The sequence below is a fragment of the Lithobates pipiens genome, unplaced genomic scaffold (genome assembly GCF_037356315.1).
Source record: "Lithobates pipiens isolate NorthernLeopardFrog02 unplaced genomic scaffold, aLitPip1_a1.2 Scaffold_13, whole genome shotgun sequence".
In the NCBI taxonomy this organism is placed as follows: domain Eukaryota; kingdom Metazoa; phylum Chordata; class Amphibia; order Anura; family Ranidae; genus Lithobates; species Lithobates pipiens.
Genome location: NW_027507718.1, coordinates 543,757,315 through 543,780,846, shown reverse-complemented (window position 1 = coordinate 543,780,846; position 23,532 = coordinate 543,757,315). Strand labels below are relative to the sequence as shown.

Genomic DNA, 23,532 nt, shown 5'->3' with positions numbered 1-23,532 from the left:
AGAGGTCACAGGGTGCTCTGGAGTCACAGTGTGCTCTGGAGCCACAGAGGTCACAGGGTGCTCTGGAGTCACAGGGAGACACAAGGTGCTCTGGAGTCACAGGGTGCTCTGGAGTCAACGGTTTCTCTGGAGCCACAGAGGTCACAGGGTGCTCTGGAGTCACAGGGTGCTCTGGGGTCACAAGGTGCTCTGGGATCACAGGGCGCTCTTGAGTCACAGAGGTCACAGGGTGCTCTGGAGTCACAGGGTGCTCTGGAGCCACAGAGGTCACACGGTGCTCTGGAGTCACAGGGTGCTCTTGAGTCACAGGGTGCTCTGGAGCCACAGAGGTCACAGTGTGCTCTGGAGACACAGGGTGCTCTGGAGCCACAGAGGTCACAGAGTGCTCTGGAGCCACAGAGGTCACAGGGTGCTCTGGAGTCACAAGGAGACACAAGGTGCTCTGGAGTCAAAGGGAGACACAGGGTGCTCTGGAGTCACAGAGGTCACACAGTGCTCTGGAGTCACAGGGTGCTCTGGAGCCACAGAGGTCACAGGGTGCTCTCTAGACACAGGGTGCTCTGGAGCCACAGAGGTCACAGAGTGCTCTGGAGCCACAGAGGTCACAGGGTGCTCTGGAGTCAAAAGGAGACACAAGGTGCTCTGGAGTCACAGGGAGACACAAGGTGCTCTGGAGTCACAGAGGTCACAGGGTGCTCTGGAGTCATAGGCTGACACAGGGTACTCTGGCATCATAGAGGTCACAGGATACTCAGTGTGCTCTGGAGACACAGGGTGCTCTGGAGCCACAGAGGTCACAGAGTGCTCTGGAGCCACAGAGGTCACAGGGTGCTCTGGAGCCACAGAGGTCACAGGGTGCTCTGGTGTCACAGGGACAGGGCTGGTGCAAGGAATTTTGACACCCTAGGCGAAACCTCATTTTGCCGCATCCCATTGGCTCCACCCCTCACCCCACCCCCTTTGCCATGCTCATGTGACAGGAGGCGGCGCTATAAACCGGAAGCATCGGCTCTGCTTCCTCTAGCGCTGGCTGCAGTGCTGCGCTGCACCTCTAATTACACTACTGGTCAGACGAAGCGGCTGCCTGAGTTAGTTACAAGCTGCAGCCTGCAGACGCGGAGGGAAACCAGTGGTTGGGCGCCCCTAGGCAGAAGTGCGCCCTAGGCGGCTGCCTAGTTTGCCTAGTGGTAGCACCGGCCCTGCACAGGGAGACACAGGGTGCTCTGGAGTCACAGAGGTCACACGGTGCTCTGGAGTCACAGGGTGCTCTGGAGACACATGGTGCTCTGGAGACACAGAGGTCACAGAGTGCTCTGGACAGTGGCGTAACTAGAACCTTCAGGGCCCCGATGCAAGAAACCATGAAGGGCCCCCCTGACAGGGCCCTTTACTCCGAGTTTGGTGGCGGAACAACAGGACCCGGTTGCAAGTGGGTGGCTACATGTAAAGGAACCAATTTCTCCATTTGCCGCCGCTTCTCCACCTCTCCCTTCCACAGGCATTCAGCGGCTGCAGGAGGAAAATGGAGAGACGGGTTCCTCTATGTCGGTGTTTCTCAATCTTTTTCCAGTCAGGACACCCTTTAAGTACATCCCTATGTGAATGGGGCTGCACTGCAACCCCCCTGCAACTGTGTGCATTGCATGCAGTTTCAGCATAGTGATGATGCATTTAAGGGGTTGTTTTTTCACCTTAATCCATCCTATGCATTAAGGTGAAAAAACACCTGGCAGTCACCGGAACCCCAGCCCCCACCTTTTTACTTACCTGAGCCCTGGAACTTCACCAGGTGGAGATGGGCTCTTCCTTTGCCCGGGGTTCTCGGCTCCTGATTGGATATATTAATAGCAGCTCAGCCATTGGCTCCCACTGCTGTTAATAAAATTCAATGAGGCAGGCATCGGGGGCTCCTGCAGGGTAACCCCCCCCCCCCCCCCGGGAGAGCGCTTCTCCTAGGGGGTTGTCTGATAAGAGGAGTAGCCATGAGAGCCACTGAGGGACCCCAGAATACAAGGTTCGGGGCCACTCTGTGCAAAATAAGCTGCACAGTGAAGGTAAGTATAACGTTTGTTATAAAAAAAATAAAAAAAAATAAAAATAAGCAAACCTTTACAATCACATTAAGGGATTAAAACAGGTGGTCAGGAGGCAACATATTGTCCCTTTACCAGCTGTCAAATGCCTCTGAAAAGCGATCTGAGCACAGATCGCTTTTCAGAGTAATAGCATTTTTTTGCTGCTACTTTGAACAAGCAAGAAAAAAAAAACAGTTCTGATTGTACACATATGGGGTAGGGCTGGGGAAAAAAATCGATTTGAATCTTGAATTGAGAGGTCAAATCGATTAAAATTTTCAGCAAATAGTTTTTTTTAGATATTTATTTTTTCACCAGGATCAATGCTGACAATGCACCGGTCCTGAGGAGCTGCGTGCAGGAGTTTTTAGTAGCCCGCGAGGCCGGACCTGCGGACTAGTACGAAGCCACGGCCTCACCTAAACTCCTGCCCGCAGCTCCTCAGGACTGGCGCAGTGTCCATAAAAAAAAAAACTGGATTCGATTTGTGAATTGAGTTTTTTTTTTTTAAATGACAACATTTTTTTTTTTTTGAAAATCGCCCAGCTCTAATATGGGAAGGGGGGCAGGATTAAACGCAGATACATAAAATGTGCATACCTACATCTAAACAGCGGTGGCTGGTGCTCAAAATTTTTGGGGGGCACACAAATTTTTATAAACCAAATCATCAAATGCAGCCACTGTACCCTCAAATGCAGCCACTGTGCAATCAATCGCAGCCACTGTACCCAAACGCTGCCATTGTGCCATCAAACACTGCCACCGTGCCAATTTAACACTGCCACTGTGCCCATTTAACGCTGCCACTGTGCCCATTTAACGCTGCCACTGTGCCCATTTAACGCTGCCACTGTGCCCATTTAACGCTGCCACTGTGCCCATTTAACGCTGCCACTGTGCCCATTTAACGCTGCCATTGTGCCAATTTAACGCTGCCACTGTGCCATCAAAAGCTGTCACTGTGCCATCAAACATTGCCACTGTGCCATCAACTGCAGCCACTGTGCCCATTTAACGCTGCCACTGTGCCCTCAAACACTGCCACTGTGCCATCAAACGCTATCACTGTGCTATCAATTGCAGCCACTGTGCCAAACGCTGCCACTGTGCCAAACGCTGCCAGTGTGCCCTCAAATGCTACAACTGTGCCATCAATTGCAGCCACTGTGCCATTAAACGCTGCCAGTGTGTCATCAAATGCTGCTAGTGTGCCCTTGAATGCCGCCAGTGTGCCCCCCCTGCCCGCTCGCCAGCTACACACATACACATACGCACACATACGCACACATACACACACATACACGCATACACACACACAAATACACACACATAAAGTCTTTTCAAAAACGGCAGTGCTTTATCTTACCTCTTCCTGCCGGGTACTGCACTGTAGGGGGAGACAAAGAGCACACACTGCTTTCACTTTAGTTACAAGCAGTGTGATGACTCTGAGCTCCCCGCACAGTGCCGATTACACTTCGGCTGAAGATCGGGGAGCTCGGTCTCAGCCGCCCGCTCCTTCAGATATACAGGGGGGCCCTCGAGGCCCCCCTGCAGCACGGGGCCCGGTCGCCTTGGCGATCTCAGCGACCCCTATAATTCCGCCACTGGCTCTGGAGCCACAGAGGTCACAGGGTGCTCTGGAGTCACAGGGTGCTCTGGAGTCACAGAGGTCACAGGGTGCTCTGGAGTCATAGGCTGACACAGGGTACTCTGGCATCATAGAGGTCACAGGATACTCAGGGTGCTCTGTAGACACAGGGGTCATAGGGTGAAACAGAATGCTGAGGGTTTTCTGTAGTCAAAGGGATATAGATTATGCTCAGGGTGTACTGCAGACACAGGGGTTGGGTCAGAGGTTGACACGGGATGCTCAGGGTGTTCTAGAATCACTAGGGACACAGAATGATACAGGGTGTTCTGGGTGTTGTGTGGAACCAAGGGTCATAGGGTGACACAGGATCTTCAGGATGCTCTGGAGTCACAGGGGTTACAGGATACTCAGGGTGCCCTGGAGCTACAGAGGTCGCAGGGTCCTCTGGAGTCATAGGGTGACATTAGGTGCTTCAGGGTCGCTGGATGCTCAAGGTGCTAGAATGGTCATAGAGTGAAACAGGATGTTGAGGGTGCTGTAAGGTCACAGGGGTCACATGATTACAGAGGATGCTCATGGTGGGCTGTAGAGACAGGGGTCATAATGTAGCACAGGATGCTCAGGGTTCTGTAGAGTAGAAGGGGTCACAGGTTCCTCAAGGTGTACTTTGGACACAGGGTTCATAGGGTGACACAGGGTGCTCTGGAGTCACAGGGATCACAGGATACTAAGGGTGCTCTGGAATCACAGAGGTCACAGGGGTGCTCTGGATGATGTGGAGTCACAGGGTGCTCTGGATGATCTGGAGTCACAGGGGTCACAGGGTGATCTGGATGATCTGGAGTCACAGGGTGCTCTGGATGATCTAGATTTACAGGGGTCACAGGGTGCTCTGGATGGTCTGGAGTCACAGGGGTCACAGGGTGCTCTGGATGATCTGGAGTCACAGACAGGGGTGGACTGGGACAAAAATTTGGCCCTGGACTTCATCCAGACCGGCCCACTTTAATTTTGCAAACACGCACAAAAACAGTATAAACTGTACGGAATTGCGCAATCAAGCCCCTAGAGAGCACCCGTTACATCAGGGTCCCCAGAGAGCCTCTTTCTTACATCAGGGTCCCCAGAGAGCCTCCCCCTTACATCAGGGTCCCCAGAGAGCCCCTCCTTACATCAGGGTCCCCAGAGAGCCTCCCCCTTACATCAGGGTCCCCAGAGAGCCTCCCCCTTACATCAGGGTCCCCAGAGAGCCCCCCCTTACATCAGGGTCCCCAGAGAGCTCCCCCTTACATCCAGGTCCCCAGAGAGCCTCTTCCTTACATCCGGGTCCCCAGAGAGCCTCCCCCTTACATCAGGGTCCCCAGAGAGCCCCTCCTTACATCAGGGTCCCCAGAGAGCCTCCTCCTTACATCAGGGTCCCCAGAGAGCCTCCCCCTTACATCAGGGTCCCCAGAGAGCCCCCCCTTACATCGGGGTCCCCAGAGAGCTCCCCCTTACATCCATGTCCCCAGAGAGCCTCTCCCTTACATCCGGGTCCCCAGAGAGCCTCCCCCTTACATCAGATTCCCCAGAGAGCCCCTCCTTACATCAGGTTCCCCAGAGAGCCCCTCCTTACATCAGGGTGCTTAGAGACCCCCTCCTTACATCAGGGTCCCCAGAGAGCCCCTCCTTACATCAGGGTCACCAGAGAGAGGGCAGGCAGTGAGAGCTGCCTGCCCACTCTCCAGCTCTCCCATGCTGCTCGCCACATGGCTGCAGAGAGCCCATGGCCCGGTAGTGGGCCGGGACCCTGTGGTTGGGGACTCCTGGTCTGACTCAGGGCTATGGGCCCCAGATTTGGGGCTATAGCCCCAAATGCCCCCCCTAGCAATGCCACTGAAACCGGCCCACTGAGCCATCGGCCCACCGGGGAAACTCCCAGTAGTTCCGATGGCCAGTGCAAGCCTGGTCACAGAGGTCACAGGGTGCTCTGGATGATCTGGAGTCACAGGGGTCACAGGGGTGCTCTGGATGATCTGGAGTCACAGGGGTCACAGGGTGCTCTGGAGTCACAGAGGGGGTACGGGATGCCTAGAGGGCTCTGGGGTCACAGAATATACTGCAACCGATGAGTTTGGTTTAGTCATAGTAACTGCACGGCTCTCCAATAAACAGTACTCGTAATCGTTGAGTCGTATTGCTGATGTGCACGAGGAGAGTCAGACCGCTGTACTTCTGGAGTGAAAGCAGCAGTCCGACTCTCCAGTGTGCTGCACATACACACTTATCCAGCAGGAAGCACTCTTTCTATATATATATATATATATATTCTTTACTTGTTACATTTCCTAATTATATAACCAGTAGAACATCCCGGGGACCAGGGATCCACAGACCCTAAATTACCTGATTCCTTCACAGGTGCTGAGAGCCACCGAGGACTCCTCACTCCCCCGCACCCGGCCACGGTAATAGCAGTGCTCCTGCCGAGTACAGAACAAAGTGTGAGCACAATACCAGTATCACATGTGAAAAAAAGAACTACAAATCCCATCATCCTTCAGTGCCCTGAGGCTGATTGATAATGCAGCATGATGGCCACCAATATTTCGTATGTCTCTAAAGTCTGACCGAGGGATACTTTATAAGTGTCCCTTCCCTTTTTTGCCACCGATATTATTATATCGAAGTATCAGCCTATAAGGAGGGAGAAGGATTTACAAGGCCTGCCCTTAGGGCCACACCACTTTGCTTTCATAACCTCACACAGCTACATAAAATGTTATGTATGGAGGCGAGGGGGAGGGGCAGGGGAGCTGGGCCAGCACAAAGAGTTTTTCTTTATTTGAAATGGGTATTTCTTTCTGTGATCGGTTAGCGCCATCTAGTGGCCAGCGGTCATTACTGTTTGCAGCTGTCATTCCCTGGCTACTGTAGTTGAGAAGGCAGCTAATATAGCACAATATCTGCATGATTAGCTACAGTGGAGGACAGGGGAGACAGACATTGAAGGTCTACTAGACCCCTGCTATCTCCATTAACCCCCATTCCCTCCTTGCAACTAGTGAACCGGTAAGCAACAAGTATTACGTCACTTCCGGGTTTGCAGCTGTCATTCTCTGGCTACTGTAGCTGAGAGGGCAGCTAATCAAAGATAATCTGTACTTGATTAGCTACAGTGGAGGACAGGAGAGACATTGGAGGTCTATTAGACCCTCAATGTCTCCATCAACCCCCATTCCCTTCTTGAAACTAGTGAACTCGGAAGCAACAAGTATTACGTCACTTCCGGGTCATTCCCTGGCAACTGTAGCTGAGAAGGCAGCTAATCAAGCACAATCTGTACTTGATTCGCTGCAGTGGAGGGCAGGGGAGACAAAGGTGGTCTAATGGACCCACCCCCCCATCTCCCCATCAACCCCCATTCCCTCCTTGCAACTAGTAAACCCAGAAGCAACAATAATTACGTCACTTCTGGGTTCACAACTATCATTGCCTCGCTACTGTAGCAGAGAATGCTGCTAATCAAGCACAATCTATACCCCTCACCCATAGTATCTCCGGGGAGCACAGGAGCATGATCACAAGCAACACAGGTTCACAGCTGTCATTCCTGGGCTACTGTAGCTGAGAAGGCAGCTAATCAAGCACAAGCTGTACTTTCTTAGCTGCAGTGGAGGGCAGGGGGAGACCTCCGATATCTCCATCAATCCCCATTCTCTGCTTGCAACCAGTGAACCCAGAAACAACAAGTATTACGCCACTTCTGGGTTCGCAGCTGTCATTCCGTGGCTACTGTAGTTGAGATGGCAGCTAATCAAGCACAATACCTGCTTGAATAGCTGCAGGGGAGACAGACATTGAAGGTCTATTGGACCCCCGCTATTTCCATCAACCCCCATTCCCTCCTTGTAAACAGTGAACCCATAAGCAACAAGTATGACATCACTTCCGGGTTTGCAGCTGTCATTCTCTGGCAACTGTAACTGAGAAGGCAGCTAATCAAGCACAATCTTTACTTGATTAGCTACAGTGGAGAGCAGGAGAAACATTGGAGGTCTAATAGACCCTCAATGTCTTCATAAACCCCCATTCCCTCCTTGCAACTAGTGAACCCGGAAGCAACAAGTATTACATCACTTCCGGGTTTGCAGCTGTCCTTGGCTACTGTAGCTGAGAAAGCAGCTAATCAAGCACAATCTGTACTTGATTAGCTACAGTGGAGGGCAGGAGAGACATTGGAGGTCTAATAGGCCCTCAATGTCTTCATCAACCCCCATTCGCTCCTTGTAAATAGTGAACCCGGAAGCAACAAGTATTACATCACTTCCGGGTTTGCAGCTGTCATTCCCTGGCAATTGTAGCTGAGAAGGCAGCTAATCAAGCACACAATCTGTACTTGATTAGCTACAGTGGAGAGCAGGAGAAACATTGGAGGTCTAATAGACCCTCAATGTTTCAATAAACCGCCATTCCCTCCTTGCAACTAGTGAACCCGGAAGCAACAAGTATTACGTCACTTCCGGGTTTGCAGCTGTCATTACTTGGCTACTGTATCTGAGAAGGCAGCTAATCAAGCACAATCTGTACTTGATTCACTGCAGTGGAGGGCAGGGGAGACAAAGGAGGTCAACCCCCATTCCCTTCTTGCAACGTGTGAACCCGGAAGCAACAAGCATTGCATCACTCCTGGGTTCACAGCTACCATTCCCTGGCTATTATAGCTGAGAAGGCCGCTAATCAAGCACAATGTCTATCCCCCGCCCCCACCCCCATCAGTGGTAAATGGTTTGTCTCATTCCTCTATACTGAGGCATTCTGTGGGAGAGCTTGTGCTTTTGAAAAACAACAGACTTGCTGGCCAGGTCACCAGAAGAAAGAAAGCCTAAGAAAGAAAACAAATGCAGTCGTCACATCTAAGAATTGGTAAGCTGCAACACAATAAATGTTTGCTTTTAGGTTTACAGCTTCAAAGGAGAGGTGTGATTTGCATTGCGTGCGCGCTATTTGCACGTATTTGTCCGTATGCGTGTAAAATACTGACCAGTAACACCGATTTTTTTTTTGCATTTTATTATTCTTCTATTATTTTGCACTTTATTATTTTTCTATTATTTCGATTTTTTTATTTTTAAATATTTTATATACATAATAAATATATATTTTGCATTTTATATGCATTATAAATATATTATTTGCATTAATATTTTTCATCTAATTTGATTTATCATTTTATAGTTTATTATTATTTTGCATTTTGTTTGTATTTACTGATGTAAACGTGACAATAGTGTCCTGTGTGTACAGCCTCAGATCATTAAAAAAAACAAAAAAAAACAACAAAAAAACAAAACCAAAAAAAAAACAACAACAACAAGCCCAATACATAAAAAAAGTGTAATTTTTGGTGAGCCTATATAGGAGGACATAGAGTAGTTCTCACCGTGTGGTTGGGGGTCACCGTCACCCTCTCGCCCTCTGCGGTGTAATGCGTCTCGGTGAACCCGGGCGCTAGCAGGAGGCTGCGGGAAAGAAGGACAAAAGTCAGCAAGTGGGCTCAATCACAAGAACCTAAAGCCCCCCCCCCCCCCCCCCCCCGGATCAATACTGTCCCAAATTTCAGCAAACACGGGCTGGAATCAGTTATTGGCTGAGAGACAATGACAAGGCCATAGGATATTATAAAGAGCTTCACTGAGAGGGGGCCGGACAGGGGGTGTGGCTGCACGTGTTGGAGCCACCCAGCCCCTTTGTCAGGGGGCTCTGAAATGCGTTGCCACTCAGCTTTAATTCGTTACTACACTCAGATTAGCGCCCCCCCCCCCCCTCATGTTCATTTGTGTGTTATATAATGTTCTCCCCCAGCTGAAGTTTAGTCCGCTTCGATTTTTTCCCTCCCATCAACATTTGAATGACGTTTTTAAATACATTTTCAAAATACATTTTTATTACATATCTTATTTTAAACAATCCAATGCAAGCAGATCACGGCTGGTGGGAGGGGCCGGCAGGGTGCTGTACATACTTCCTGACAATGCAGCTTAGTTCTCTGTAGTGCACACCTGCCCTAATCAGAAAAGGTAAAGTACACTGCTGGACATTTATCTTGTACCTAATCAATGGGTTATTGTGTTGCCTAGATTCAAGTAATCAATATTGTTTGATAATTCATACATAGCAATGGTCAGCTTTGAGCGTTTGCCATTTGCTTCCCATGATAATGCAGCTTAATTCTCTGCAGCGCACACCTGCCCTAATCAGAAAAGGTAAAATACACTGCTGGACATTTATCTTGTGCCTAATCAATGGGTTAAAATGTCAGCTAGATTCAAGTAATCAATATTGTTTGATAAGTCATACATAGTGATGATCAGCCTTGAGCCTTTGCCATTTGCTTTTCATGACAATACAGCTTAGTTCTCTGCGGTGCACACCTGTCCTAATCAGAAAAAGTAAAGTACACTGCTGGACATTTATCTTGTGCCTGATCAATAGGTTATTATGTTGGCTAGATTCAAGTAATCAATATTGTTTGATAAGTCATAAATAGCAATGATCAGCCTTGAGCCTTTGTCATTTGCTTCCGATGACCATGCAGCTTAGTACTCTGCAGGGCACACCTGCCCTAATCAGAAAAGGTAAAATACACTGCTGGACATTTATCTTGTGCCTAATCAATGGGTTAAAGTGTCGGCTAGATTCAAGTAATCAATATTGTTTGATAAGTCATGCATACATAGTGATGATCAGCCTTGAGTCTTTGCCATTTGCTTCCCATGATAATGCAGCTTAGTTCTCTGCAGCGCACACCTGCCCTAATCAGAAAAGGTAAAATACACTGCTGGACATTTTATCTTGTGCCTAATCAATAGGTCATTGTGTCGGCTAGATTCAAGTAATCAATATTGTTTGATAAGTCCTACATAGCAAGGATCAGCTTTGAGCCTTTGCCATTTGCTTCCCATGACCAGGCAGCTTAGTACTCTGCTGTGCACACCTGCCCTAATCAGAAAAGGTAAAATACACTGCTGGACATTTATCTTGTGCCTAATCAATAGGTTATTGTGTCGGCTAGATTCAAGTAATCAATATTGTTTGATAAGTCATAAATAGCAATGATCAGCCTTGAGCCTTTGTCATTTGCTTCCGATGACCATGCAGCTTAGTACTCTGCAGGGCACACCTGCCCTAATCAGAAAAGGTAAAATACACTGCTGGACATTTATCTTGTGCCTAATCAATGGGTTAATGTGTAAAAAAAAACATTGCAACGCCCGGCCTCAGTACTCGTCTCAAGAACCCGTAGTCCTGATGCAGGCAGTGGCTGCATTTGCATTCAGACCACCCACGGGTGATGCTGAGTCTCCAAGATTGCAACAGCTAGAACCCAATGAATGAAAGGGGCGGGCACAGGGACAGTCAGGCTGGGGAGGAAATCGATAGATGACGCTGGTTGTCCTCCAGCCAGGAAATGAGGCGGAGCTCTATCTGACTTGCTGCAGATTCTAATGCACACCTTTCATAAAAATATAACAATTGTGACCTTTAGAGTTTCATTAACCACTTGTCTCCCGGGCACTTTCACCACCTTCCTGCCCAGGCCAAATGTTCAGCTTTTACCAAATTCAATAACAATTGCGCGGTCGTGTAACACTGTACCCAGATGGAATTTTTATCATTTTCTTCACACAAATAGAACTTTCTTTTGGTGGTTTTTAATCACTTCTGTTCTTTTTTAATTTTTTGCTAAACAAGCAAAAAAAGACCAAACATTTTGAAATAATTTATTTTTTTCATAGTTTGATAAAAAAATGTTTGTAAACAGGTAATTTATCTCCTTCAGTGATGGCACTGATGAGGCTGCACTGATAGGCTGCACTGATGGGGCTGCACTGATAGGTGGCACTGATGGCCACTGATAGGTGGCACTGATAAGCACTGATACTGCAGCACTGATGGGCACTGATAGGCTGCAGTGATGGGCACTGATGATGCAGCACTGATGGGTACTGATAGGTGGCGCTGATAGGCTGCCCTGATGAGGCTGCACTAAAAGGTGGCATTGATGGGCACTGATAGGCAGCACTGATAGGTGACACTAATGAGTACTGATTGGCAGCACTGGTGGGCACTGATTGGCAGTACTGATGAACACTGATAGGTGGCAATGATAGGCTGCACTGATGCGGCTGCACAAATAGGTGGCACTAATAGGCACTGATAGGTGGCACTGATGGGCACTGATAGACAGCACTGATGGGCATTGATAGGCGGCACTGATGGGCACTGATAGGCTGCACTAATGAGGCTGCACCAGTAGGTGGCGCTAATGGGCACTGATGATGCAGCACTGATGGGGCTGCACTGATGCGGCTGCACAAATAAGTGGCACTAATAGGCACTGATAAGTGGCACTTATGGGCACTGATAGGCAGCACTGATGGGCATTGATAGGCGGCACTGATGGCCACTGATAGGCTGCACTGATGAGTCTACACTAATAGGTGGCGCTAATGGGCACTGATGATGCAGCACTGATGGGCACTGATGAGGCTGCACTGATGGGGCTGCACTGATAGGGGGCACTGATGGGGCTGCACTGATAGGTGGCACTGATGAGCACTGATCAGCACTAATGGGCACTGATGGGCGCTGATGATGCAGCATTGATGGGTACTGATAATTGGTACTGATGAGCATTTGATAGGCTGTACTGATGAGGTTGCACTAATAGGTGGCATTGATGGCCACTGATAGGTGGCACTGATAGGCAGCACTGATGAACACTGATAGGCAGCACTGGTAGGTAACACCGAGCGCTAATTGGAAGCACTGGTGGGCACTTATTGCCAGTACTGATGAACACTGATAGGTGGCACTGATAGGCTGCACTGATGCGGTTGCACAAATAGGTGGCACTAATAGGCACTGATAGGTGGCACTGATGGGCACTGATAGGCAGCACCGATGGGCATTGATAGGCGGCACTGGGCACTGATAGACGGCACTGATGGGCACTGATAGGCTGCACTGATGAGGCTGCATTAATAGGTGGCACTAATGGGCACTGATAGGTGGCACTAATGATGCAGCACTGATAGGCTGCACTGATGAACAGTGATAGGCAGCACTGATAGGTGACACTGATGAGAAGGCACTGATGAGTGCTGATTGGCAGCACTGGTGGGCACAGATTGGCAGTACTGATGAACACTGATTGGTGGCACTGATGGTCACTGATAGTCTGCACTGATGCGGCTGCACTAATATGTGGCACTAATAGGTCACCTATTAGGATAATCAGGACACTGATTATCAGTGTAGATGTCCCTTTAACACAAGCCGGTTATCAGCTCTCTTCCCCCTCCTCATGCTGACTGTGTGAGGAGAGAAAAGCCGATAACCGACTTCTGCTAACATCCGTAATTAGCTGTGATTGGACTCAGCTGATCATATGGTAAAGGGGCAGCTGAGTCCTTGGGACATGGTGATTACAGAGCATGCCACCCGCATGCCTTGGGGAGCACGCAGAAAGCACCATCACAGGAGGGCGCCAATAGATGCCCCCCTGGCAATGTAATCCCGCGCTGTAGCTGTCATTTGGCGGCAACAGGTTATCGAGGACCCAGCATCAGATATAATTTACAAGACGCACCAGTAACGTGTCAGCGAGACAACTCCAGGTATTTATTACCTCCCACAGCACTCCTTGTGCCTTCAGCAGATTTTCTCTCTAGAAGGATGGTGCCATCTTTGCTTAGGCATCATCTATCTTGTTAGTGAGCACAGGCCACGCAACCATGCAAATCCCGGCGCCTGTGCAGTTCATAAAACACGCAGCAAACTCACGCCTGCTACCCGCGCTCGGAGGTGCCATTAACATTTAATGGCGATGCGCGTCCGCGATGCGATTGGAAATGCAGAGAGGTGAGCGGGGCCTGGAGCAGATACAGGTTGGGTTATGACTAAGGCCTTACGGGCCGAAACGCGTCAACCTTTCGTAATTGCGTTTGGTCACTGTGGCTTTTAAAAAAAAAAATTTAAGAGCAATCACCGGAGTGCGGGTCATCTTTTCTTCAGATACAGATTGTATTTCTAAAGAATAAAAAAAAAAATGGGAGATGAAGATCAGACACACGTATAGGAATCTCTCAGCGCCTCTACCCCGGGCAAACGTCCAATCAGATGACATCATTCTATAATACGGCGGAGAGCTGACAGACTGTCATCTGTCGGATGGGAAGAAGGAGATGTTTGGGTGAACACGCTGCCAGTTCCCGGAGGGTCCAATTTATGGGGTGTTGCAGCAGTAAAGGAGGATTCGTATGTAGCGGATGTGTTGCTGGATGCGTCGGCGCTGCGCTCGCCAAAAACATGACTTCAACCAGAAAAAATGCAGCGCCGGATCCCCCCCCTCCCCCCGAGACTGCCAGATTTAACCCCTTCAATCCAAACACTTGTGCTAGATGATGTTCTCAAGTGCTTCAGCTGGCCCTTTCTGTGTTTTTTTTTTTTTGGGGGCCATTTTTCAAATTTTTCAAAAAAATTTTTTCTCAATTTTGAATATCAAAATTTCACGAGATTGACTTTGCCACCAACTGACCCCAATTTGTGGGAGATGATGTTCAAAAAAAGTGATACAGAATTTCTAGTTCCATGTTAGCCCCCGTACACATTCCGACAGAAAAGCTCCGATCGTATTATATTGTCGGAAAATCCGATTGTGCGTGGTCTCATCTGATCGGAAATTCTCTATAAACGATCATGTTGTCAGAAAACTTTATATCCAGCTCTCAAACTTTGTTGGTCGGACATTCCGACGGAAAAAGTCAGATGAAGCCCACACACGGTCGGATTATCCGCCAACATGGCCTGATCGGACATTTTCCGTCGGAGGCTAAGCCCTTGTACACACGGTCGGACATTCCAACGGAAACGGTCCGATCGCATTATATTGTCGGAAAATTCCGATCGTGCGTGGGCTCTATCGGACTTTTTCCGTCGGTAATTCCGACGGAAAAAAATTTGAGAGCAGGGTCTCAAATTTTCCGACAACAAAGTCCCATCGGACTTTTTCCGATCGTTTGTAGAGAATTCCGATCGGACAAAGTGCCACGCATGCTCAGATCAAAGCGCGGGAGCAAAGCTTTTGGCTACTAGCCTCAACGTGGTCCCGTCGGAACGAACGAACGTCACCACGTTCCAAACGATCAGATTTTCCGACAACTTTGTCCGACCCAGTGTATGCAAGACCAGTTTCAGACAAAATCCGTCAGAAAAAATCAGACGGATTTTGTGGTTGGAATGTCCAACCATGTGTTCTATGATCACCAGCAGGTGGGTTCCAGAATAACTTACAGGTGTGTATTCAGGATCACCAGCAGGTGTGTTCAAGAACCATTAACAGCTATGTTCTAGAATAAACCACAGATGTGGTCTAGAAATACCAGTAGTTCTTTTTCAGGCTAACAAGCAGGAGTGTTCCACTATCAACAGCAGGCGTGTTTCAGGATCACCAACAGGTATGTTTTAGAATAAACAACAGATGTGTTCCAGGATACTCAGTAGCATTTTTTTCCAGGATAACCAGCAGATGTGTTCCTGTAACACCAAATTACAGAGAGTTGAGAAAGGGGTAGATAATGCCCTGCCTGGGTACACAAGCCATGAAACCCGCCCTCTAGAGGGAGGAAGATGGAAGTTTTTTTGATGAAACCCATTGGAGTCAACTGGAGGTGAAAACTCATGGAAAGTAGAGCTGCACGATTCTGGCCAAAATGAGAATCGACATTTTTTTTTTGCTTAGAATAGAAAGATCATGATTCTCCCACGATTCTCGTGACGTAAAATCTTTCACATTATACAAAAAAAATAATTGGGCTAACTTTACTGGCTAGTTTTTTTTTTTTTTTAATTCATTAAAGTCATTTTTTCCAAAAAAAATTGCATTTGAAAGACAGCTGCACAAGTACAGTGTGACATAAAATATTGCAACAACCACCATTTTATTCTCAAGGGTTTCTACTAATATATATATATATATATATATATATATATATATATATATATATATATATATAATGTTTGGGGGTTCTAAGTAATTTTCTAGCAAAAAAAAAAAATATATATCTTAACTTGAAACCGACAAATGTCAGAAAAAGGTTTAGTGTGGTTAAACGTTCCTCATTTACACACAGAAGTCTATTCCTTTGACAAATTGTTACAAAGGTTTATACTTAAGTTCCACTGCTAAAGAATGTTGTGATTCGTGGCAGACTGCCCGATTTTTTTTTCTTCCTTTCTTCCTTTCTTTTGAGAAGAGCAGAGAGAATTATTTGCATAGAAAGAATTGTAAAACAATTTTGTCAAGATCGCAACAAGGGGGGGGGGGAAAAAAATCGCGATAACGATTCTTGACGATTAATCGTGCAGCTCTAATGGAAAGCATAGAAAATTTTGTAAAAATGTTGCCTATTGTCCCAGATGAGCACCCTCCATTATAGGATTGATTGGTTCTTTCTGGGTTTTTTTTTCCCCATAATATTTCTCAGAGATGAACGTCAAAACTTCACAAGATTGATTTTGCCTTTAATTGACTCCAGTTTGTTGTAGATGAAGAACTTTGGATTTCAACTAAGGCCCTTTGCACTTTCACATGGGTGCTCAACCTGTGGCTCCCCAGCTGTCCCATCATGCCTCTGCCTTTGGGAGCCATGCTGGTAATGGTCAGCAGCTTGCAATGACTCATGGGACTTGTAGCTGGAGGGCCACAGGTTGAGCACCCATGTACTATAGCCTCCGTTAATGAAACGCTCTCTATGAATGGAGGATGGGACAATGAATGAAAAGTCTGCCTCCTCCATTCATAGAATGCCTTTCATAGATGGAAGCTATAATACAGTTTCTGTGAAGGCGGAGGGTGGGCGAAAGGATGGCCATAGTTGGCACTCTTGATGAGTGTTCAGGGACCCCCTTGACTGGTCTAAGCTGGGTTGGTGATGTCACAAAGGGCAGGGCCACCAGGTGGCCTCACCCCTTACCAATTTAAGGACTTTTGTTTTGGGTCCGGTGACGCCGTGGGCATCAGGATCGACCATGGATCTACATCGGAGGATATTGTTTTTTATTTTTTATAAAGAAAGGAAAAAAAAAGTCCTTCTTGTTAAGCCCTCTTTTTGTTAAGCCCCCTGCCCGACGACCCCCTCAATCACCACCCAGGGTTGTTGTGAAGAGGCCCTTGTCCCCATTAACATGGGGGGGCAATGTGCTCTAGGCTTCCCACCCATCCCAAAGCAGGTTGTTGAGGGCATGTGGGCCTGGTATGGTGGGGGGGGGGGGCACTCGCTGTTTTTATTTTTGTATTTTGCTCGCAATGGCTTTCAGCCGTGAAAGTATATTTAATTTTTTTGCCCATCCTTCTCTATCCTGAATGCTTGGAAAAAGGGCCTGGTATGCTTGGAGTGGGGGACCCCATGTTTTTTTTTTTTTGGTATTGCCGGTGTTCTGGCATATTCAGTCCAGCCATCGGATGGTGTCCGCCCCGTACTGCGCAGGTGCAGCGCTTGCGCAGTACGGAGCAGAAGGATCTTTGTAAAATCTCCAAAGATGAATGGCGCCTGCGCCGTGAGTGGAGGTGGTAGCCCCACCATCCAAGTGGACATAGGGCTGCCGATATTAGAGGGCCCCTCGCGGGCTCGCTTCGTTCGCCACGCTTCGGGCACGGCCTCGCTGCGCTTGGCTCTTTTTTATATTCTAACTCTATGTCCACTTGGATGGTGGGGCTAGAACCTGGACTCAAGGCGCAGGCGCCGTTCATCTTCGGCTATTTTTCGGAATCTGTGTGTGCAGTACACAGTAGACACTATCCGATGGGGGACACAATATGATAGGACACCGGCAATGGCTTGCAGCCATGAAAGTAAATTTAATTGTTTTTTCTTTACAAAGAAAAGTTGTCAGTTTTGCTGCAGCAGGTTCTATGCATGGTACAGATGTGCCACTTTACAGGCAGATTAAGGGGACCCCCCCCCCCCCGGCACTATATTTAAAGGAATTTTTAATTTTTATTGTTTCACTTCAAGCATCATTGAAATTGCTGCTCCTAAAAACTATATTAAAAAAAATATTTTTTGCAATTGATACATGTCCCCCAGGGCAGTGCCCGGCCCCCATACCCTTTTTTATGGCCAATAACTTGCATATAAGCCTTCAAAATGGAGACTTTTGATTTCTGATGTCTAGGTCTATAGACTTTAAGCCCTTGTACACACGGTTGGAGATTCCGACAACCAAATCCGTCGGAGTAATACCGACGGATTAATTCCAGAAGAGGTCCGGAAGTGATGTTGCATACACACGGTTGGACTAAGTTGTCGGAAAATCCGATTGTACATAACGTGATGACGTTATTTTGTTACGACGGGACTACGTTCAGGCTAGCAGCCAATAGCTTTGGTCTAGGAATTTGATCTGAGCATGCGTGGCACTTTGTCCGTCGGAGTAGGCTACACATGATCGGAGTATGTCCGATAGGAGCATTTTGTCGGAAAATTTTACCGGCAAGTTGGAAAAGTTGGTCCGTCGGATATTCAGACGGAAACAGTCTGATGCAGACCACACACAGTCGGAATATCCGACAAAACGGTCCGATAGGAAACATTTTGTCGGAATCTCCGACCGTGTGTACAAGGGCTAATAGAGTCCGCGGCTCGGGTCAGTACTTTTTCCCTGTTTGGGAGTTCTGGTGCAAACTGAACCGGGGGGGGGGGGTGTTCGGCCCATCACTAAACTCTATAAGACACTGACAGTTGCTGCGGCTAAATGGTGTTTAGGTTTTATGACGAATGTCTGGAATGCAGACTGCTTGTATTTCAGGGGTGAATACTACCCTAAACATTATTACCTTAGGTGCGCCATCCAGCCCATCTGGCTGCACATAGAGTTTGACAGGCTGAACAGTGCACCTATGCCCTCCACCCACACCTGAACACCAGAGCCCCATGCACCGGGTCTAAACACTCAGTGTACACGGGGCCCATGACAGCAGCCCCCAGCACAAAGGACACCTCTCAGTTTCTTGTTCTGATCAAAAAAAAGACAAAATTTAAACTTTAAGATATAATATTGGATGTAACGACTAGGGGGGTTGTTGGAGGACAGGAAAGGTCGTGATTTGCCACCGGTCCTTATTTCCTTGATCGGTATCAAACCTCCCCTGGAAATTATAGTGTAACAAATTACAACAATCAACTGCTTTGGCAACCGATATTGAAAACTGTCCTGATGGGACCTGGTCGCCAGGACCAGTCAGGTTTATGCGCCCTTCAGAGACAGCGCCGGGGGGCTCAGGAACCTTCCAACAAGAGTCTCATTATTGTGCGGCCCACGTAAGCTTCGCACACATGGTTTTGTTTAAGCCAAAGCATCTCTTCTTCCAGACAGAAATACGATCCGGTCTGCGATGGCACCTCCAGACCCACAACATGCTGCGGAGAAGAGGATTCTGCAAAGTCTGCACAGACTGGAAGCCCAGATCTTGCTATTAATGAAGGCTTATGGTCCTGGGAACAACAAAGCACCCTCTGACCACACCAGCAGACTCAGAGCAGAAAGAAACAGAATGTGACATGAAGACCTTGGGTACGGAGGTGGGGGAGGCTACAGGTGGTTGGGCTGGATTCCTCAAACAAGGACCTCAGCTTTGATGTTCACCAAATTATTCATGCCCAGTTGATTTCGCTGAAGACAACATCAATGTGCCTGACCCTGCTGGCCTCCTATTGGCAAAGGAAATCTTAGCCCTTGTACACACGGTCAGAGAATCCGTCAGAATGTGTCCTATCGGACCGTGCGTGGTATGCATCGGACTGATTCCGTCAGAATATTCGTCGGACCCAATTTTCCAACATGTTGGAAATATTTTCCGACCAACTGGTTCGATCGGACATACTCCGATCATGTGTAGAGAATTTTGATCGGACCAAGTGCCACCCATGTTCAGATCAAATTCCTACATCAAAGCTATTGGCTACTAGCCTGAACGCAGTCCCATCGTAACGAAATTACGTCATCACGTTCTGAATGATCGGATTTTTCGACAACTTAGTCCGACCGTGTGTATGCAACAGTTTCAGGCAAGGTCCGACAGGCAAAATCCGACGGATTTGGTTGGCAGAATGTCTGACCGTGTGTACAGGGGCTAAGACTGAAGCTCCACACCAGAAGTTGACCTTAAAGACCACTGAGCGTCAATATATAGGCTTTGGACAAATAGAAAGATAGATCTGGGGCCTTTAGGGTTATCTTATTTTCCATGCTAGTTTTAACTGTGTTTGGACGAGGCTTCTGGACTCTAGCCTGGCAGCTTCTCAATGGCAAAGGATTTCCACTTATGGATATCCTTTGGCAAGGAGATTGAGGCAACACATTAGAAGCTGACTGTCCAGACCAGGCTTTCTCAACCTTTTCAACACAGGGGAACCCTTGAAATAGTTCTCCGGTCTTGAGGAACCCCTGCTAAAAATTCAAAATTTACAACTCATGATACATTAGTGTGATGGTCAGTGGGAAGAATGGTCCTTACACTTGTGGTCAGTGGGAAGAATGGTCCTTACACTTTTGGTCAGTGGGAAGAATGGTCCTTACACTTGTGGTCATTGGAAAGAATGGTCCTTACACTTGTGGTCATTGGGAAGAATGGTCCTCACACTTGTGGTCATTGGGAAGAATGGTCCTCACACTTGTGGTCATTGGGAAAAATGGTCCTTACACTTGTGGTCATTGGGAAGAATGGTCCTTACACTTGTGGTCATTGGGAAGAATGGTCCTCACACTTGCGGTCATTGGGAAGAATGGTCCTTACACTTGTGGTCATTGGAAAGAATGGTCCTTACACTTGTGGTCATTGGGAAGAATGGTCCTTACACTTGTGGTCATTGGGAAGAATGGTCCTTACACTTGTGGTCGTTGGGAAGAATGGTCCTTAAACTTGTGGTCATTGGGAAGAATGATCCTTACACTTGTGGTCGTTGGGAAGAATGGTCCTTACACTTGTGGTCATTGGGAAGAATGGTCCTTACACTTGTGGTCATTGGGAAGAATGGTCCTTACACTTGTGGTCATTGGGAAGAATGGTCCTCACACTTGTGGTCATTGGGAAGAATGGTCCTTACACTTGTGGTCGTTGGGAAGAAATACCTCCTTACAGATAGCTAAAAGGATCAATGGTGTCAGTGGGAACTTATCTGAAAGGCAGAAATTGCCCAATACTGAAGGAACCCCTAGCAACCTCTGGAGGAACCCTAGGGTTCCACGGAACCCTGGTTGAGAATCACTGGTCCAGACACACATTTATTCCAAAGTAGGATAAAATACTTTATTACACAACCAACAAGTTTCAGGGACCAGAACATACCCTTCCTCAGGGCTTTAAGAAAAACATTGGTGTATACTGAATTATTTGAGAAATATGTGGTCTTTGGACCTGGTTGGTTTAGAAGCACAGTGTCTAAAAAAAGACTTGCCGAACTATGGAAGTATTGAGAGAGGAATCCTAAGATTGAAGCAGCACTGAAAGTTTACCATACAGACACAAATTTATTCCACAGTAGGATAACACAGCCAACATGTTTTGGGGACCATAACACTCCCATCATCAGGGCTTGAAGAAAAAGATTGGTGTATACTGAACTTTATGAGAAATATGTGGTCTTTGCACCTGGTTGGTTAAGAAGCACGGTGTCCAAAATAGACGTGACAACTCTAGATAAGTATTGGCAGAGGAAATCTAAGACTGAAGCAGCACTAAATGTTGACCATCCAGGCACAAATTTATTCCAAAGCAGAATAAAATTATTTTTTACCCAGTTAACATGTTTCGGGGACCAAAACACCCCTTCATCAGGTCTTTGGACCTGGTTGATTTATAAGCACAGTGTCTATAAATGACTTGCCCAACTCTAGAAAAGTATTGAGAGCGGAAATCTAAGATTATAGGACAATACTAAAAGTTGGCCATCCATGTACAAATTTATTCCAAAGTAGGATAAAAGGCTTTATTACACAGCCAACATGTTTCAGGGACCAGAACACCCCCTCTTAAGGACATAAAGAAAAAAGGTTGGCGTTTACGGACCGAATGAGGTATATGGTAACTTGCTGCTAAAACCAGCTGCTGATGGACACTGTGCTTTTAAACCAACCAGGTCCAAAGACCGCATACTTCTCATACAGTCCAGTATACACCAATCTTTTTTCTTCAAGCCCCGATGAAGGGGGTGTTCTGGTCCCCAAAACTTGTTGGTTATGTAATAAAACCTTCTATCCTACTGTGGAATAAATTTGTGCCTGGATGGTCAACTTTCATCATGCTGCTTCAATCTTAGCCCCCGTACACACGGTCGGAAATTTCGACAACCAAATCCGTCGGATTTTGCCCGTCGGATCTTGTCCTAAACTGTTGCATACACACGGTCGGACTAAGTTGTCGAAAAATCCGATCATTCAGAACGTGATGACGTAATTTTGTTACGATGGGACTACGTTCAGGCTAGTAGCCAATAGCTTTGATGTAGGAATTTAATCTGAGCATGCGTGGCACTTGGTCCGATCAAAATTCTCTACACATGATCGGAGTATGTCCGATCGAACCGGTTGGTCGGAAAATATTTCCAACAAGTTGGAAAATTGGATCCGACGGATATTCCGACGGAATCAGTCTGATGCAGACCACACACAGTCGGATTATCCGACAACACGGTCCGATAGGACACACTCCGACGGATTCTCTGACCGTGTGTACAAGGGCTTAGATTTTCTCTCTCAACACTTGTCCAGAGTTGGGAAAGTCTATTTTGTCTTCATTGAAGTCAACTGGACATGAATATTTTGGTGAACATCATGGTAACCCACTTCTTAAGCCAGCTGCTGGCGGACATTGTGACAAAGATTGCATATTTCTCATTCAGTCCGGTATACACCAATCTTTTTCTTCAAGCCCTGATGAAGGTGGCCTCTGCAACAAGTTGGCTCTCCAATAAAACATTTTATCCTGTTTTTGGAATCATTTTGTTTCTGTATGGTGTACTTCCGATATGGCGCTTTAATCATAGAATTATTTTCTAAACATTTGTCAAATCGATTTTGCCTTCATTGAACTCAAGTAGACATATTTTGGTGAACATCATGGTAACCCAATGCTGATGGATATTGTGCTTCTAAACCAGCCAGGTCCAACGCCCGCATTTACCACATTCAGTACGATATACACCAATCTTTTTCTTCAAGACCCGATAAAGGAGGCCTGCTCTGGTCGCTGAAAGGTGTTGGCTCTGTAATAAAACACTTATCCTACTTTGGAAAAAAATTGTGTCTAGACCAGGGTTCCGTGGAAGCCTAGGGTTCCTCCAGGGGTTGCTAGGGGTTCCTTGAGCAATGAGCAGTTTCTGCCTCTCAGAGAAGTTCACACTGACACCATTGATCTTTTTAGGTATCTGTAAGGTGGGAATTCTCCACAATGACCACAAATGTAAGGAACATTCTTCCCACTGTCCATCACACTAATGTATCACAGGTTGTAGATCTAGTCATTTTTATTAGGGATTCCTTGAAACTGGAAAGTTAATTCAAGGGTTCCTCGGTGTTGAAAAAGTTGATCTAAACGGTAGATGAGAAACCCCATCCAAATACAATAGTAACTTGTATGGAAAATAAGATGATCCTAAGGCCCCAGTGCTATCCCTCTATTTGTCTGATGTTTTAATATTAAGAGTGAGTCACTATTGGCCAGGCGAGGGTCTATGCTTCATGCAGACCTCCTGGTTTGTAGGACTCTCCGAGGTCTTGAGGGCTTCACTCATACCAGACGTTAGAGTTCTGCCGTTT

At 47.2% G+C, this 23,532-nt stretch overlaps 1 protein-coding gene across 2 annotated transcripts in view; it reads right to left on the bottom strand.

Annotated features, from left to right (window-relative positions):
• The window catches only part of LOC143975793 (disintegrin and metalloproteinase domain-containing protein 33-like), a 214,645-nt gene that overhangs the window by 60,857 nt on the left and 130,256 nt on the right, over positions 1–23,532 (bottom strand). For both annotated transcript variants that reach the window (XM_077478326.1, XM_077478327.1), the window contains exons 4-5: positions 9,095–9,173; positions 6,058–6,134 (exon numbers count right to left, since the gene is read on the bottom strand). In XM_077478326.1, coding sequence (XP_077334452.1) covers positions 6,058–6,134; positions 9,095–9,173 — 156 coding nt within the window. The remainder of the gene's footprint in view (positions 1–6,057; positions 6,135–9,094; positions 9,174–23,532) is intronic.